The sequence below is a fragment of the Haliotis cracherodii genome, unplaced genomic scaffold (genome assembly GCF_022045235.1).
Source record: "Haliotis cracherodii isolate W230 unplaced genomic scaffold, xgHalCrac1.p SCAF_12, whole genome shotgun sequence".
In the NCBI taxonomy this organism is placed as follows: Eukaryota; Metazoa; Mollusca; class Gastropoda; order Lepetellida; family Haliotidae; genus Haliotis; species Haliotis cracherodii.
In genome coordinates, this window is record NW_027266267.1 from 22,154,991 (window position 1) to 22,174,225 (window position 19,235).

A 19,235-nucleotide genomic window follows, 5' to 3' on the forward strand; every position below is an offset into this window, starting at 1 on the left:
TGGTATGAACTCAAAGTTGTTTGCTCTCATAGATATTAAAGAAGAATATATATGATGTGAACAGTTCATATGGTGGGCTCATTAAATGATACCTGCAATTGAATGTGTTTGACCATGTAGGCCAGTCAAACCAGAATAACAGTAAGTGTCAGGACAGGGATGTGATCAGCAAAACAACTGATCATATCACATCACCAAATAATTATAGACCTGTCTTCTCCCGGGTAAGTTAGCTCATAAGAAGTAATGTATAGAAACATATATTTACCTCACTGAAATGTTTTGTGTGGACACCAAATCGTTCCTAGAGAGTGGCCTATTGAACAAGCGACGAGAGATTATATAGTGCAGGTCTGTTTCCTGGGGAAAGGCCTTCACTTTTTTCTTCGAATGACGTACAGACACACTTAGATTTCGACACTGTTTACTGTTATCAATGACCAATGATATAACTGGATCTTGGATTCATGAAATTGATTAACAGTTACAAAGGTTAATGGTTGATTGATAAAGTAACAAGAGAAAGAGGGCAACTGTACATTGCGGGGTATAAATGTACAGTGCTGATAGGATTCATTACAGATGATAGCAGGACGGATGAGTGTTTTATCAGGCTGATGAGATGAGGTATCCTCGATCTCTGACTGAAGGCTTTGTCGGCAGATTGGAACTGATTCTGCTAGTTTTCGTTTGGTGAAATCATGGGCATTGTTTGAAAAACATGGAAAACATTTGAAAACATGAATAATTCAATGGCTAAATGTGACGGGGTTCAGATTGTGGCAACCCCCTGGCATATTTCTGGCTTATGGATGTCAAATGTTTAATTCCCTTGGATGTTAAGTTACTTTTTAGGCGGTAACCAAATAACCCATTGGGCCTCTATTGTACACTGAATCTCATCATGACGGTACTATCACCCACTATAGTTTTAATGCTAATGCTCACGTGGTTTTTAAGGAGAACAATTGATAGTTTTTAAGGTGAGAATTGACTTGCCGGGTCATGTGTTTGTTAGCAAGACACGTGACGTCCGTATCACTTGTAAATGTGTGTCTTCAGAAAGCATGTGTGAATGAGGGGCGTTTAACACTGATTTTCGTTATTTAAAGGAAGCATCTCAGCTTAATCGAGGGAATAGCCAAAAGAAACTTTTGCCACGTTGATTAAACCCAGGGACAAGGTGCAGAAAAACCAACAAAAGAGGTCGAACCTTGGCGTCGAACCAACCATCAGCGAGTCCTGGTATACCTCGGACACAAACCTGCTGGCAAATTATGTTTTTTGTTTCTTTGTCATCATGAGCATCAATCGACGCCATTGGGATACGATGACATGCATCAACCGAATCTGACCACCCGATCCCGCTTCGTCGACACCTTGACACCTTGTCTAACATAACTCATTATTTGTGTACACGTCGATTCAGTGAGTGCAAGCCTGCGGAGTGCCCAGCAGTAGATGGTTTTTGTTTGTTTGTTTGTTTGTTGTTTTACGCCGCACTCAGCAATATTCCAGCTATATGACGGCGGTCTGTAAATAATCGAGTCTGGACCAGACAACCCAGTGATTAATATCATGAGCATCCATCCACGCAATTGGGATTGATGACATGCATCAACCATGTCAGCGAGCCTGACCACCCGATCCCGTTAGTCGCCTTTTACGACAGGCATAGGCACCTTTTACGGCAAGTATGGGTTGCCGAAGACCTATTCTACCCCGGAATCTTCACGGGTCAGCAGTAGATGGAAACAAGACACTTTCTGAATGACAAACTCTTTAATTAGGATGAAAAGACTATCAAGCATACATTGTCATCTAGAAGTAAAAACACACACAATAATGAATGAAGCAAACTGAAACACAAAATCAAATATACTGATTGTCTTTTTAACGAGTGACAATGCTGTAGGTCTATGTGTAGGTCTCGCCACTGAAATAATGTTGAAACCCTTGGATTGACAGAAAATATCTGCAGTCTGAAATTTGAGTAAACGGAATGCTCTTTGAAACGGGCCAAAACTCGCTAATTTAACGAAAATCTGTATACACACATGGAAATGTTTATTATGTGGTACTATACGGTATTGTTGAACTGCTTGTTGTGGGATGAGATCACTATATACCGACCGTATGAACCATCACACAGATGCTGATGACATTCCAGTTCATCTGTTGCGGGACACGTTCATTCGGGGCTGCCTGGATTACAGGTAGTGGCTGTCTACATCATCGGCACAGCCCCCCCCCCCCCCCCCCCCGGTGGACCTCCATCGACGACCTCCACACTTGTCCCCAAAACTCTACAGATCGATGAGGCGTCCTTTGAAATCGATGCTGATGTTGACGTCTTCTCCCCGATACTCTCCAGGTAGATGAGTGGGCCTTTGCTATCTGTGCTGACATTAGCTACTTTGAAACTTTCATAAGGGGGAGTCAGGATTTCAGATTCACCCGGAACTACTGAGAAGCGCGAGATATCAGCTCCAAACTTGACGCCCTTTAAACGAATCAATGTCCCCTTGTTGCCCACTTTTACATATATGGAAACGTCATAGAACAAACCAGATGACGTCACTATTGAACGTGACGTCACCTATCCCTGTCCTATGACGTCACCTAACAACGGGCGTGATAATGGCCCGTCGTCAAGCAATATGAGGGCATTATCAAGTTACAGTGGCCCGCGCATTCCTGATAACATGCGGGCGTTTTAATGATAATTCTATCCATTTTAGTTATAATGCAAAGTAATGCACCTGAAAATCAATTAACAATGAGATAGACTGCAAGAGGGACGGCAAGGACAGCCCAGCCCATCTGCAGTGGCACGTCTCCATTAAGTGGCTCGTTTCCATAAAGTGCCTGTCTGCAGCACCGACACGGCCCTCCTGTGTAGCGACGTCTACGGAGGTCATCGTCACCGGCTCCGCACTTCTCCCCGATACTTTCCAGGTAGATGAGCGGGCCTTTGCCATCTTTGCTGACAGTAGTGACTTTGAAACTTTCATAAGGGGGAATCAGGATTTCAGCTTCACCCGGAAATACTGAGAAGCCCGAGATATCAGCTCCAAACTTAACGCCCTTTAAACGAATCAATGTCCCCTTGTTGCCTCTAAAACCTTCAGCCACCATCTTTTTGGTTGAGGTTGAGGTGTACCCCGGAAGACGCAGCGCAGCCCCTTGTGTTGCCGAGAAAATCTTCCCAGCACCTCTATACAGATATACCGCGAGGGTCTGCTTCACGCGAATCTTCTCGATGGCGGAAATCAAGAGGAAATGAAACACTTGGAAAGATGTGTCGTATTTGGGTCTATCACCCTCTCTCAGTATTCTGTTGAATTCGCTATGCACAGCTGTTGTCGTGTATATCATTGCTGCTAGAGATTCCTCATCCGTCAAGCCTAACGTTTTCCCCATCGCAAGGACTGTAGCACGTTTACTGGACGTTTGTTGGTAAGCCTGTTTAAAGTTACTGTACTTGTTGACGACGTCCATCAGGGTCGTATTGAGCTGCCTGTATTCTTCTGCAGTCATAGAAGCAGAGATGCTCTTACTTGTTGCTGCTAGAGGAATTGCTGACTCCTGAAAAAGTCATTGAATGTGTGTCTGTTACAACTTTGAACAGTATTCAAGCCTCATAATGTAAGAGACCGCCTCCGTGGTCTAGTGGTAGACCGTCCGCCCGGAGAGCGGAAGGTCCGGGGTTTGATCCCCGGCCGCGTCATACAAAAAGACGTTTAAAGATGGTACTTGATGTTACCCTGACTGGCGCTCGGCATTAAGGGGCGAAAACAAGGACTGGTCGGCTCGGAGTCAGTATACTGTGTCTGAGTGGGGTATTCATGTTAAACTGCAGCATGGTATCTCAGTGTGCTAGCACTATAAATCGGCATCAGTCCGGACTAGTACAAGCAGCCACACACACACACACACACACACACACACACACACACACACACCCGCACACTCACACACACACACACACACACACACACACACACACACACACACACACACACACACACACACACACACACACACACACACACACACACACACACGTGCATGCACGTCACTATATAAGTGCAGTAATCTTGGACGCGACGTTAAACCAAATTTCACCTCACCTCACCTCACCTCATATTGTAAGAGATTTGGTTTGGTTGGTTGGTTGTTGTTTAACGCGCACTCAGCAATATTCCAGCTATATGACGGCGGTCTGTAAAATAATCGAGTATGGACCAGATAATCCAGTAATTAATATCATGAGCATCGATCCACGCACTTGGGGTCGATGACATGCATCAACAAAGTCAGTGAGCCTGACCGCCCGATCTGGTTGGTCGCCTTTTACGAGAAGTGTAGTCGCCTTTTACCGCAAGCATGGGTTGCTGAAGGCTTGTTCTACACCGTATCTTTACGGGTCATAATGCAAGAGGGAATTTGTGCATGGACCCCCAACTTGGGCTTCTCTCCAATGGCCTGCATAATACAAGAGAGAATTTATGCATGGAACCCTAGCTTTGGGTTATCTCCAATGGCATTCATAATGTAAGAGAGTATTTATACATGGATTCCTAGCTTTGGGTTATCTCCAATGGCCTGCATAATGCAAGAGAGAATTTATGCATGGACCCCTAGCTTTGGAATATCTCAAATGGCCTGCATAATGCAAGAGTGTATTTATACATGGATTCCTAGCTTTGGGTTATCTCCAATGGCCTGCATAATGCAAGAGAGAATTGATGCATGGATGCCTAGCTTTGGGTTATCTACAATGGCATGCATAATGTAAGAGAGTATTTATACATGGATTCCTAGCTTTGGGTTATCTCCAATGGCCTGCATAATGCAAGAGAGAATTGATGCATGGATGCCTAGCTTTGGGTTATCTCCAATGGTCTGCATAATGCAAGAGAAATTTATGCATGGATCCCTAGCTTTGGGTTATCTCCAATGGCCTGTATAATGCAAGAGAGAATTTATGCATGGATCCCTAGCTTTGGGTTATCTCCAATGGCCTGCATAATACAAGCGAGAATTTATGCATGGATCCCTAGCTTTGGGTTATCTCCAATGGTCTGCATAGTGCAAGAGAGAATTTATGCATGGATCCCTAGCTTTGGGTTATCTCCAATGGCCTGCATAATGCAAGAGAGAATTGATGCATGGATGCCTAGCTTTGGGTTTTATCCAATGGCCTGCATAATGCAAGCGAGAATTTATGCATGGACTCCTAGCTTTGGGTTATCTCCAATGGTCTGCATAATGAAGAGATGATGTATGCAGGTTATTGGAGGTAACCCAAAGCTAGGGCTTCATTCATGTAGATGATGATATAATTCAGGATAAGGTACGTAGAAATAGGGTTCAACATCGAGTTCAAGATTACTGCACTTATATAGCGACATACATGCTTGTCTGTGTATGGCTTCTTGTAGAAGTCCAGAATAATGTTTCATAGTTCTTGCCATCTTTTAATGTCTTTTGTTATGGCACGACCTGGGATCGAACCAGGAAGTTTTAGCACTCAGGGCAGACGCCCTCTCCTCTAGACCAGAAGGGGGTCGATTTAAGGATGGTCAGCCTCACTTCACTTCTATTCTACGTTATATCAGAACTTAATAAGCAAATACTTACAGCAGTGAAGCACAGATCTAGTCCACCTGAATGAAGGGAAATAAAAAAAAAACGTATGTAGGAACTTTATAGTATTCGCCCAGCTAATGTAAACCACAATCACTCCAAGCCAAATCTTTATTGTCTGAGGGGCGGTCGGGTAGCCTAGTGGTCAAAGCGTTCGCTCGTCACGCCGAAGACCCGGGTTCGATTTCCGACATGGGTACAATGTATGAAGTCCATTTCTTGTGTCCCCCGCCGTGATATTGTTGGAAAATCCTTTAAAACGGCGTAAAACCATACTCACTCACTCACTCACTCAAAGTTTCAATGTACGTCAGTTTAATCTAACTAGGTTTCCCGACTCACTCACTCACTCACTCACTCACTCACTCACTCACAATCAATCAAAGTTTCAATGTAAATCAGTTCAATCTAACCAGATGTCCCGAGGTTAGGTCAAATGCAGCAAGCACCTCTCGAAGGTGAAAGTTTCTGGTCATATGTAAATTTCATTTACAAGATAATTATTTTACTGCGTTTTATCCTTGGAGGTGGTCAATTACACTGCATTTTTACAGGAAGCATTTATGTATGTAGTATTTCGTGTAAATGATTCTCGCCTTAACACGCCTTAAATACCCTACTTAAGACAGGCGCAGACTTACCGCAGAGTATCAGGAGCAGATGGGCGACTAGGAATGTGTTGGCCATGACTACACTCTCTGAAATAACAAAAGTATCAGAATTAGGATCATCAATATCACAATGCCTAATAATAACAATATCTAGCTAAATGTGAGTGAGCGAGTGAGTTGGGTTCAACGCCGCTTTTAACAGTGTTCCAGTGTATTCTAAAGTAAAACACATTTTTTTTAACCTACCTTAAATGATAGGAAATGATAAATCTCAAGAACATGATGTAAACAACAAAACACATAAAATACATGGTACAATATTCAAATGTATTTTACAAGTACTTTCTCTGATAAAAGTTTTTAGTATATTTACGGTTTTTGATATGTGAGCGAAGTTCACGGCAAAGCCATTAATGTATTATACATTAGTTTAAGCACGATAATATGAATATGGTATATTTCGGAAACTTCTATTTCTCAAACAACCATCCATTTCTTTATTTTATGCAGATCTATGATACACACATTTCACAAATAGACCTTCTCACGTTGACAAATTCTGCTTTTAGTCCATTTTACAACATTTAACACCTTTGCTACATATTCTTAGTAACCTTTGGCTTTACGTTCAAGCCTCTTGTAATATTCTAATAGCCAAATCTCTACATAATGGTGTCACTACACATATCTATGTACACCGAAGTACTGAGCATTGCTTGTCCACTTTTTTGTGTATGAGACCGATATATTCACAGAAGTACTTGATTGATGTGTTGTTTTACATTTGTAAACTGTATGACATTCACAGACTGTATGACATCCACGGACTGTATGGCATTCGCAGACTGTATGACATTCACAGACTATGATATTCGCAGACTGTACGATATTAACAGACTGTATAACATTAACAGACTGTATGTCATTCGCAGATTGTATGACATTGACAGCCTGTATGATATTCGAAGACTGAATGACATTTACAGACTGTATGACATTCACAGCCTGTATGACATTCACAGCCTGTATGACATTCACAGACTGTATGACATTCACAGCCTGTATGACATTCACAGACTGTATGACATTCACAGCCTGTATGACATTTGCAGACGTAGTGTGGAAACCTTGCGCCTACCTACATTGGACGCCTAGGGTGGGATACGACAACATAATGTTCTCTACTTTTGAATGACATGGATATATTAAAGATAACACATTTACCTTGCTGGCGGTCTGTGTGTTAGAGATGCATCACCGAATCACTGTGTCCCTGGAATGTTGCATGCAAATGAGCGAGGATTACATTTATACACGATATACTTTACCAGTTAAAACGTTTCAATTTCTCGAGAATAGGACGGAAAAAATAACACTTACTGGTTGGACAAGCTTCATGATCTAAATATATAATACAAAAGTACCTGGTTCTACTTTCTGTTTGTTTCTACGTCGTAACATATTACTTGCAACGTTGTCTCATTAAAATTGTGACCCGGATCTTCACGGAGGGCGTCTTCATCAAATATTGTGTGTGAGAAAGGGTGTCTTCTTATTTAACGCCGCACTCAGCAATATTCCAGCTATATGACGGCGGTCGTTAATAAGTCTGGACCTGTAAATAGTCGAGTCTGGAACAGACAATCCAGTGACCGACATCATGAGCACCGATCCACGCTATTGGGATACGATGACATGCATCAACAAAGTCAGCGAGCCCAATCAGAGTCACCCAATCCCGTTAGCCGCCTCTCATGACAAGCCAAGTCGTTTTTTTACGGCAAGCATGTCACTTATTCTATATAAAATATACCCCATAAACTTTGTGTATGTTATTGAAGTCACATTAAACAAACAAATAAAAAAAATAACTCAGTGGTCAAGATATTTTATGTTGATCATATTTGTTATCACTGAGACGGGTTTCCCTGTGACTACCTTTCACTAATTACTGAGTTTGCTTGCGTGACACCATACAAGCCAGAATATATTTAAATTAAGTGTCATTTCAATTAGTCTTCAGCAACCCATGCTTGCCATAAAAGGCGACTATGCTTGTCTTAAGAGGCGACTAACGGGATCGGGTGGTCAGGCTCAGTGACTTGGTTTATGCATTTTATCGATCCCAATTGTGTGGATCGATGCTCATGATATCAATCACTGGATTGTCTGGTCCAGACTCGATTTCACAGACCGTCGTCATAGAGCTGGAATATTGCCGAGTGCGGCGTTAAACAACAAACAGACAAACAAACATTAGATTTGGAACATTTGAAAGCAACGGTAAACTTTCCCGGGTCCTAAAAATCAACCTGTTATATATCTGTGGGGAGTCCATGGCCGAACAGGTCCCCTGTAACGCATGCTGTAAGAACGGAACAGGGTGACAGGGTGTGTCAGAACAACCTGACTGCTTGGAGCGTTACGCAACCTTTATTCATTGTTGCCCGACCCAGTTTAGATAATGAATAGACTGTTAACTCATTCTCCTGAGGAATAGACTCTTCTCCTGAACGCATAATCCCCAATTCTGCGTCATTCACATGACTACATAGCTTTTGAGTCAATTTCTGAAGTGAAATTTAACCCTTTTCATTTTCGAGAATGTTTGACAATAATGTCTGAGGATTAATAAATGACAAAACCCTTTCCCCAATTTTAAGAAATCCATTGCAGTAATCTGACTGCATCAATCACAACAATTTAATTCTATAGGTGTGGACGCCCAAATGACTATACACCGTTGACTGTGCTATACACCGCTGAATGTGCTATATACCGTTGAATGCGCCAGCTGACTCTACTTCGCCCATCTTTCCCAGGCAAGAGAGTTAACTGACTTTAAAAGTCCAGTTTCCACCCTTGCCGAACTAGGATGGAATTTCTGGGCTCGATCGTTGCGCCACCAGTGGCTATTACCAATTATATCCCTCCTAAGCCTCTCCTATGGACCAATCAGATTCCACCTCTCGTATCACTTGCGTTTGCTTCACACAAAATGGTGGCGCCCAGTCAGGACGATCTGATCGATAATCAAGATCTATATTATGATAAAACGGGTCTTACACCGCGAAATGCATCAAATCACGTGAGCACCTTGATTAAAAACATGAAAGGATTTGGAAAATATCTGCTGACAGCAGATTATTGCACTTATATAGCGACGTGCATGCACGTGTGTGTGTTTGTGTGGCTGCTTGTACTAGTCCGGACTGATGCCGATTTATAGTGCTAGCTCACTGAGATACCATGCTGCAGTTTAACATGAATACCCCACTCAGACACAGTATACTGACTCCGAGCCGACCAGTCCTTGTTTTAGCCCTTTAATTCCGAGCGCCGGACAGGGTCACAACAAGTACCATCTTTTAACTTCTTTTGGTATGACGCGGCCGGGAATCGAACCCCGGACCTTCCGCTCTCCGGGCGCACGCTCTACCACTAGACCACAGAGGCGGTCCAATTTTTCAAGCTTGGATTTTAAGTTTGTAAGTATATTCAATCTTTCTGTTTAGGTGAACTGACGAAAGTACCAGGGACATTCTGACTGATATTCCAAGCCATCATGGCCGGCAAATATGTGACAACCGTGACGGGAATGTCTGGAGGCCAAGCCATCCATTCCAACATTGTAGGAATAGGCAAATTATAGGGTCAGTCAAACAAGGAAGTCCCAACACGCGAATGTTTACGAACTGACTTCAATGACACAGCCAATACTTCATCCATTCTCGTTAAATACCATTTTTACGAAACAAGTGGACTGTTGATTGTATCTGACCGAGCTAAAGCTAGCGGTTTTGCATTTATTACCCACGTTAAATATGTATTTAACTGAACAGATGAAAGTTTAATAAAGTTTTCCAGCTACTGTCTGAGAATATGACACCAGGAACGCTCAACCCCCTGTAATTAATAATTTATTCAAACAATGGTAATTCAAGGAAATAGTTGCTAGTACGCCGAAAAAACTGAAAGAACACTTCAAAACCCGAACAGAGGTGGGGTTGTTGTGGTGATGGATGCACGCTTCACCCAAGTCTATAGGTAAGGGTGGAGTGCTGGTGGATGCACTTCAAAACCCAAACAGCGCCTCTCCCTGAAACTTGTATCAACAGTAGGTCACTGTCACGCCATCTCGCTGTGCAATCTACATTTTGTTTTTTTTAGTTGAAATTTAAGTGTACGCCCCTGAAGCAGTGAAAATCGACAGATTTAAGGCCCTCTCTCATTCGCGTCATCAAAATTGTAAATGACATCCTTCAGCACATATATCTATATTTGCATCAGGTGATAATGTTCATCTTTATCAGGATATAATCAGAATGTCATTATTTACGTGGCTTTTTATTTTGTTTTTGCAGTCAACGCTCAGGCTAAGAGAATTCAAAGAATGTTGCATCTGATGATGTGTGGTACGAATCCAGCTAACAGGTGCTTGCTGCCCAAAGAGTGGCGTACGACTTCTGCTCAAAAGTTGTATGATCAAGTTACAGTATTGAAGACCTTAGTAAAGCTTTATAAACGTTTTATAGTAGGCATGTGGAGAGCGTTTCCAAGTATATCATGAATGTTTTAAGTCCTCGAGTCGGTGTGAGCCAGGCATTTCGGTGAAGATGGCACACAGACATCCTAATCACTGAAACTGAGAACCTAATCCCCAATTTGGACTAAAAGTAGAACAATGTTATGCATTCAGCTTTCACTTCATTTGTTTCCAGATCGAACACTTCGTCAGATTGCTCACTTGACCAAAGGGAAGGCAAAGACAAAGGGGTTGGAATCAGTCCTGAAGAAAATCAACTCGGGAACATCCTGGGTGACTATTTCCGGTCCTGCAGGTGAGGGAAAGACAACAACAGCATACATGGTGCTGGGAGAACTGTTGAACAACGGGAGGCATGTGTACAAAGTTTCCACACCAGATGAGTTTGCAGACGTGGTGTGTGACTTTAACCCAGTCATCATGGTTGATGACATATTTGGTGACATTGAGTTTGAATACCAACGCTGGAATAACTGGTACTCAGTGATTTCCGATGTCTTGAGTGTTGAAGAAGACCAAGAAGAAATACTGAACAACGAATCAAACAGTAAACCAACAGTGATATTTGTGGGGCGAGACAATGTTATACACGCATCGCTACGGCATATGGACAGGTGGTCTACTTTCTTCAAAGATTCACAATTTGTTGTTAGCATTTCAAGTGACAGAGACATTCAAGAGAAGGTAATAATTTGGAATGCTGTTGTGGTGAGAGGCGGCCCTACAATTGAAGAAAGTAGAATCCATTAAAAATGCCAACTTACATGTCCCCATGGCTTCCCACATATGTGCAAATTATTCGTAACCATGTTCAAGGAAGATCCGCATATACCTCTGGAAGAATTCTTCAGGACTCCACTTAAATTTTTAAATCAAACAATGACGAAGTTAATGCTAGATGATTTTAAAGTATGTCTTTTCAAGGAAATGATAAAGGGGGATGGACTTGTCTATTTCAGGACACTGAGCAAATTGGATCAAGGTGAAAACATCATTAGAGCTGCATATGATCTGGTTGGATCATATTTATACGAAGAAGAGGACAGTTTCAGGTTTGACCATGCTTCTATATATGACAGCATCGCATCTCTTTTCTGCATCGAAGATCCAGCATTTGTTATTGAACATTGTAGCCTTTCGTTCATTCACCAAAGACTCCGTCTCAAAGTTTCAAACAACTCGTTTCTAGATGAATCATCTACTAAGTCCGCCCAGACTGTATTTATATCATTTGACTATTCTCCCGCTCTTGCTAGACGCTTTGTATATGAAATTGGCTTGGGACATTTGTATCTCAGGCAGCATACAAAATATCACAATTTGTTGTAACTTTCATGGAATATCTGACAAAATCCAACATAGACCTCTTTGCATCAAAAGACGACACATTGGGTTATTCCTTTTTGTTTCTGATTCCAAGTAGCAACTCAGTGCACATGTTAGCAAACCTTCTGGAACAAAAAGCAGATTTGGATGCACGTCAGACTGTGGAGGTATTGTTTGGTGCATGTTGGTTTGTTGCAGGGGATGTCTTGAACTATCTAACTAAACATTTTGAAATAGATATTAATTCACGAGGAGACATTAAACCTCCTCAAGGAGAGAACTTGTTGTATTGTACTCCTATCATGATTGCAACACAAAGCAAAGACGAACAGTTTGTACAACAGATTATCTCACTGAACCCGGATGTAAATGCAGCTGACGTTACTGGCAAAACAGTCCTTCATTACTTGTGTGAGAATGGCCTTACATCTATTGTGAAAGATGTAATTGACAGAATAGATGTTCTTGATTGTAGAGATATCTTTGGTGCTTCGCCTCTGTTATATTCATGTAAGAATAATCAGCAGGATATAGCAGAGCTTTTGATGAACAGAGGAGCCAAACTTGATGCACAGATGTTCAGGGTTGCTTGTAAGCATTCTGATCTAGACATTGTGCACATGTTCCTTGAAAATGGAGCGGCTGGAACTATCATGAAAGAGGATCATTTTGGAAACTCAGTATTCCATTCAGCCTGGCAATTATCAAGTGTCTATCTAAAGCTGGGTTTTCAGTACATGATCCGAATAAAGATGGCTTCACCCCACTCCACTCAGCTTGTGAAGGTAATCACATCGACGTGGTGAAGTTCCTGTGTGACAGAGAAGCCAATGTCAACGCTGCTGCAGAAAAAGGATACACACCTTTACACGTAGCCTGTCAGGAAAGCAGTGTGGAAGTAATATCCTATCTGTTAGAGAAAGGAGCAGATGTACATGCTTATGGAGGTAGATATGGCGCGAAGCAAACATGCCCAATCCATGTGGCTTGCTTCTGGCATTTGCCAGAGAACATCACATGTCTTCTTCAGAACGGAGCAAATGTTAACTCTCGTGATGGAGAAGGTCAAACTCCACTACATCTTGCAGTTGGGAACACAGCCGATCAGGACAAGGAATACCCTTTATTCAGGCAGGATTCACTCACATGTGAAACAGTGGACATTCTCATGGAAGAAGGATCTGGTGTCAACATCAAAGACCATGCACATAAGACACCTCTTCACTACATTCACTCATCAAATTTGAAAGTGCTTGGGAAACTTATTGAAGCAGGTGCAGACATTAATTTGAAAAGTAAGAGTGGGTCTACACCTCTCATGGAAATAAGTAGAAAGTCATTCACCCTGAACGACCCTTCATCGATGATTTTGTTGATGGTTGAACAAGGAGCTGATGTAAAAGCAGCTGATTTGTCGGGACAAACCTGCCTTCATAAAGTTCTTAGGATCTTCTCACATAACTTTAAGATGCAGCGTCAGTCATACATGTTCCTGATTGAACATGGTGCTGATCTGAACAAACAAGATGCTGAAGGCAACACACCTCTCCATATACTGTGCAGAGTAGAGGAAGACACTGATGTCATTACCCTTGACGGCAATCTCACAGAGGCTGAGATGTATAAAAATGACTTAAAGATGATATTGGAAGAACTTATCACGAAAGGAGCTGATATTAACATCCTAAACAAGATAGGGACACCTGCTCTCCATGGCTGGTGCTCGGCGCTTGTCAGTTGTGATGTGATCTGACTTTTATGTTTACTTTTGTTATAGTATGGCCTTGAGAGTGACCAGTTTACCTTGACTCATGTTGTACAGATTATGTCGTATTTCACAAATTGAGGGAGTGTGAGTGAATCGGGTTTAACACCGCTTTTAACAGCAGTCCAGTTATTTCGCGGCGTGTCAGCTTAATGTGGGAGGAAAGCCCGAAGTGATGCAGGTCTCAGACGTTTACCACTTCGGTGAAACCCACGAGCACGAATATGGTGCTGACAAACCTAGAAACATAATCGGGGCGAACCGGGGTTCGAACCCACAATCATATGTTTCTGGCGTGCCCAAGGGACGCAATTCTGCACAGCGAATTGTGGCGCCTTAGACGACTGGGCCACCCGTGCCCCCGATCGGGTGGTGAGCCTGAGCCCATGTCATTGTATCCACCGTTGTATGCATCGTTGTTCGTGATGTCAGGTCCTGAATTATCTGGTTAAGACTCGATTATTTACATGTCACCGACATATTGCTGGATCAATGCTGAGTGGGGCGTTGGACATCAAACCAAACCATTGTGTCACGTGCCAGCATGATAAGGACTACTTTTTTAAAGTATGAAGCAGTTTATTTCTAACAATACTTGATATACTCACGTGGCTCTGCCTTGCTTTATAATCTGTGTATCCTTTTGTAACGTCACAGCCCTCACCGACAAAGCGCACTGGTATGACGTGGATAATTCCATTTAGTATTTACGTCCCAAACAAAGCCATCCTCCTCATCATTGACATTTAATAGCTCACGCAAAATCGGATAAATGGATATTTTCCTTGTTGAAAGCAAATTTCAATTTTTATTAATTATTTTTATTAATGTCAATGCATACATATGCATCATGTTATGATTACACGATGCATTGCATCATATAGGATAGCTACGCGATATATCGCAAAGTACAATGAAGAACGAAGTGTGGTTTGTTTCACAATGAATGATTGCTATATCATGACGTCCTTTCTGGAGATTCGAAACGCGCTCGCAACTTGATGACGTCGTATATTGGACGACAATTGTCAAGTGAGATGTCCCCCATAGATGTAGCTGGGCAACGCAGATAAACGCAATGGTCGAATGATCGCATCAAAGATGGAAGAGATGTGACAATCAGTATTGGGAGAAAAGGTACAGGTAATCGACTTGAGGACTGTGATATATGCGGGACATGCCAACCTGTGCAGAAAATATCCGATATTGCCAAAGTCGGAATCTAATGAGGGAGGCACTATTAACAACAACAACAAAATATTCGTAAAGCTTGTACATTTTATTACATCCTTCCAGGGGGCGGTCGGGAAGCCTCGTGGTTAAAGCGTTCGCTCGTCACGCCGAAGACCCGGGTTCGATTCCCGACATGGGTAAAATGTGTTAAGCCCGTTTCTGGTGTCCCCCGCCGTGATAGTGCTGGAATATTGCTAAAAGCGGCGTAAAACCATACTCACTCACTCACTCACTCACGCATCCTTACAGAGGCTGTACATAATGTTGATATGTCATATACGACATAAACGACTTTCTGTAGTTGTTTATCGTACATTACAACACGACAGGAAAAATGAACAACTCGGCGCCGCGTCTCTCATAATTTATTCTCCCTGCATTTTCTTATTGTACGATAAACAACCCCCACTCGTCGTTTATTTCTTAAATATAAAGTTACATAGCTTTGTTAACAGGTTAAAAAATCTGAAGATATATGGCGTGGACACAAACAGTAATAATATAACTTAATGATCATCATGTTTAAGATACTCCTTGAAACCCATTAATATTTTACTTAGTTAAGGTCATATAGATCATACCATGTACAAAGAAAACATGTCATGGCCCTACTTTTATTTGCCAAGAAGTTTTCAATCAGATAAAAAAAAATCAAAATTGTGATGAAAGCGATTAATGTTGTTTTGTCCTTCTTAACACTAACTTCGGCCTTTATACAGTTTGGCCCTCATTCTATGAAGGTTAACACTCAAATGAACTCACACAAAGTGAAAGTCAGTTCTTATAATGCTTATATCACTATTTGCAACGTCGAAGGGCATTGATCTATTGACACTTTTATTTAGTATGTGTTACTTCTTGTTTACACTGACAGCTATACAACAACCAGGTGTATCGCGGAATGAAGTTGTTACTCAAAAGGAATGGTGACACGAGGGTATGTATGCTCTGAATGTATGACATCTGTTGCAGTTTGTTTACAACAAAAATATTCAAATAATATCATCATTAGATGAGAAATGTCTCTTAAGAACTACTCCAGTAAGTCAGTCACAACGACAGCGCTTCGTAAAACATTTACATCAAGTACAAGACATCAAAATGGCAGAAACAGACAGACAAACAGACAGACAGACAGAATATTTTACCTGAAATAACAATATGATTAAATGATTTAGAGTTTTTGTCTTGGAGACCAATATTAACTTTTTTGTATCTAACTTAATTTCAAAATGATCTTACACTGAAAGGCAAAAGAAACGTTTTGTGGATGTATCATATAAATATCTTTATTTTCAAATGCTAAATATGTAAGTTAAGAGATCGGAGAAAGTCAGTGTTTGACCCACATGAAATTAACAATCTGGGGAATGTTTTTGCGAATTGTGAATTTGGGGAGGCACCAGAAGACATCACAGCTGGGGATAACAAAATCAGTACCTGGTGTGGCCGCCACAGGCGTTGACTACAGCCACACATCTCCTGTACATGGAGTGGACTAGCCTGTTGATGAAGGCCATTGGGATATGGGCCCATATCCTCAGGAACGCTACACGCAGTTCTGCTGCAGTTGCCGGCCTGGGGCGTACGTCGTTGAGTCGGCGTTGGATCTCATCCCACAAGTGTTCAATGGGATTCAAATCTGGGGGCAGGCCAAGGCATGATTTGGATGTTCTGCTGCCGGAGGAAGTCCCGGGTGACTCTGGCAGTGTAGGGACAGGCGTTGTCTTGCTGAAAGGTGTGGTTTTGATGACGGGCAAAAAGAGGCACGATATGGGGTCTGAGGACTTGGTCAATGTAGCGGAGAGCTGTGATGTCATTACCCCTGCCTGGACCAATATTCTGAAAGACCACTGGTCCCACTCTTTGGTTCAGTCCGATTCCACCCCAAACCATAATGCTTGGGCCGCCCCACGGGTCTCGTTCCATAACACAAACATCAGCATAACGTTCGCCCCTCCTTCGCCAGACCCTGACTGTGCCATCCACCGTTGAAATACAGTAGCGACTTTCATCAGTGAAGATGATTCTTCTCCATTGCTGTTGACGCCAATTTTGATGCTGCCTGGCCCATTGCAGTCGGGCCTGTCGGTGACGATCTCTCAGGATGGGTACACGAGCAGGATGGTGGCACGAGATGTTGTTGGCAGTTAGGCGACGTCGGACTGTACGATTACTGATGGCACGCTGGTGGTTGCCAATGGTTTGCCGAGCTGTTTCAGTGGCCATTCGGAATCGGTTCTGCAGATGCTGGCGTATCATGAACCGATCTTGTCTGTGAGTAGTAACTCTAGGACGACCACTACGCGGTCGGTCGTGGGTGGTGTTGGTGGTGTTGTGGCGATGTTGCAAACGATATATCGTTCTGACGTTGACATTGAATGCATTTACAACGACCTGAGCACTCTGGCCTGCTTGCAGTCTTCCGATCGCTTGTTGTCTCTCATTTCCTGATAATCTTGGCATAGCTGATGAAATCGAAATAACGAAAGCCAGCTTACCAGTTTGGGGTGTCTGTTATACCCATACCACCCACGATATGCACGTGCATCATGTTTTTGACAAGACTTTTCTGCAACTGAGTCCCATTGCACTTTTGTAGGCTGTGTTTGGGCAAAGCACTCCATTTTAAACTGAGTTGTTAAATGGACTTTAAGGGAACAAAAAGAAGCACACAACAGAAACAAATGTCATCAACTATACTCATCTCGAGCAATTCTGTTTTGGTGTAAATATAGAGAATCTCACCCAAGTGTCTTTTGATATCAAATATATCAACACGAGTTGAAAAAAGTGGAAAATTTCCGAGGCTTGCCGAGGATTTTTGCCACTTTTATCAACGAGTGTTGATATATTTGATATCAAAAGACACGAGGGTGAGATCTTATTTAGCATCCAACATCATTCTTTCAACTTTTTCAATTTGTAGACAGTTATTAGCAGTGTCTTCAGTGTAAAAAGTACTGCAAACAGCTTCAGTAGCAGAGCCATTAATGATGTCATTTGATTGTGACGTCATTGTAACCAGTGACGTCACAATGGTCTGCAAAGCATTGTGATGTAATTTCATTGCAGCGATATCTACATTGTAGATATCGCTTGATCTCATCCAAGCGATATCTCCTGTGGGAGCCAGTTTTGGATGATAAAATACCATACATAAATATATGTTTGTGGTCTAGCAGCTCAATGTCTTTTTTATTCTTCTGTGATGTATAAAGAATAGTTCATTAAAAGAAATATCAACATTGATAATTAATTGCCATTTGTCAAATATTTAATCAAAGAGGGGAGTAATAAGTTTAGCATATAAGAGTTGTGAGCCTTTTTGTGGTTTTATCATCTTATACATTGCAGAATTTATACCCCGACTACAATTAGAAGCATGTAATGAGCCAGTTATGACCTTTTTCCAATTACTGGGAATAACATTAAATATTCTATTACAGTATAAAAAAGGCCCTATTATTATTTATTTTAACAGTATTCAATTCAATTTAATTCTTTATTCTATGAAAGGCCACAGTCCCATATACAACGGAGTTACATAACATATTTTATACGATACAAAGTCAAGGGGTCTTCACATCGTAACAAAAACGCATGATGCATTTACAAAGCCAGTTGATGTTGTGTTAGAAGATCCTTGCAGGACATTAATGAAGACAATCTTATATCATTAACATGACATAAAGACCACTGCGATAAGTACTAGTTCTTTAGATTTTCGAATATAGGGCAAACAAACATAAAATGGCATTCATCTTCGACAACAATGTCACAGAATGGGCATAACCTTAGGGATTTCTCAATAGATGGAAATCACCCTGTGCTAATTTTTAGATCATTCTAAAACAAATAATGATGTTCCTGTGCCGTAAGTTTGATAAATAAGATTCTGGTTCAAGCAATGACTTGAAGTGGCGATAAGTATCAGATCTTGAACTTTCGGAAATATCTGAATGCCATTTATGATGAAACATATCAATGGTACTTAATGAAAACATTTTCATTACCAATTGTCTGGGACAGCCAAATGAAACCAAAGCCATATGTAAAAAGCAATGTACGTATACAAGAAGCCCATGTGTTCTTTCCAAGA

General features: G+C 41.7%; 1 protein-coding gene and 1 pseudogene across 1 annotated transcript; one reads left to right on the plus strand and one right to left on the minus strand.

Annotated features, from left to right (window-relative positions):
* Positions 1-2,265: 2,265 nt before the first annotated feature.
* On the minus strand, positions 2,266-7,560 carry LOC139457651 (GPI-linked NAD(P)(+)--arginine ADP-ribosyltransferase 1-like). Its single transcript, XM_071239003.1, has 4 exons — positions 7,488-7,560; positions 6,294-6,350; positions 5,647-5,672; positions 2,266-3,588 (listed from the first exon to the last, which is right to left on the minus strand). Exons 2-4 carry the CDS (start codon positions 6,337-6,339, stop codon positions 2,770-2,772), a joined length of 891 nt encoding a protein of 296 aa, XP_071095104.1. The 5' UTR covers positions 6,340-6,350; positions 7,488-7,560; the 3' UTR covers positions 2,266-2,769.
* A 2,268-nt stretch (positions 7,561-9,828) lies between these two features.
* LOC139457182 (uncharacterized) lies at positions 9,829-13,888 on the plus strand (annotated as a pseudogene).
* The last annotated feature ends 5,347 nt before the right edge of the window (positions 13,889-19,235 follow it).

Bases quoted from the DNA above. Each gene is read 5' to 3' on its own strand.
- LOC139457651 (XM_071239003.1), bottom strand. From the start codon at position 6,339: ATGGCCAACACATTCCTAGTCGCCCATCTGCTCCTGATACTCTGCG. The intron at 5,673-6,293 runs GTAAGTCTGCGC...CCCTTCATTCAG, and splicing joins TCTGCTCCTGATACTCTGCG to GTGGACTAGATCTGTGCTTC. The intron at 3,589-5,646 runs GTAAGTATTTGC...TGACTTTTTCAG, and splicing joins TAGATCTGTGCTTCACTGCT to GAGTCAGCAATTCCTCTAGC.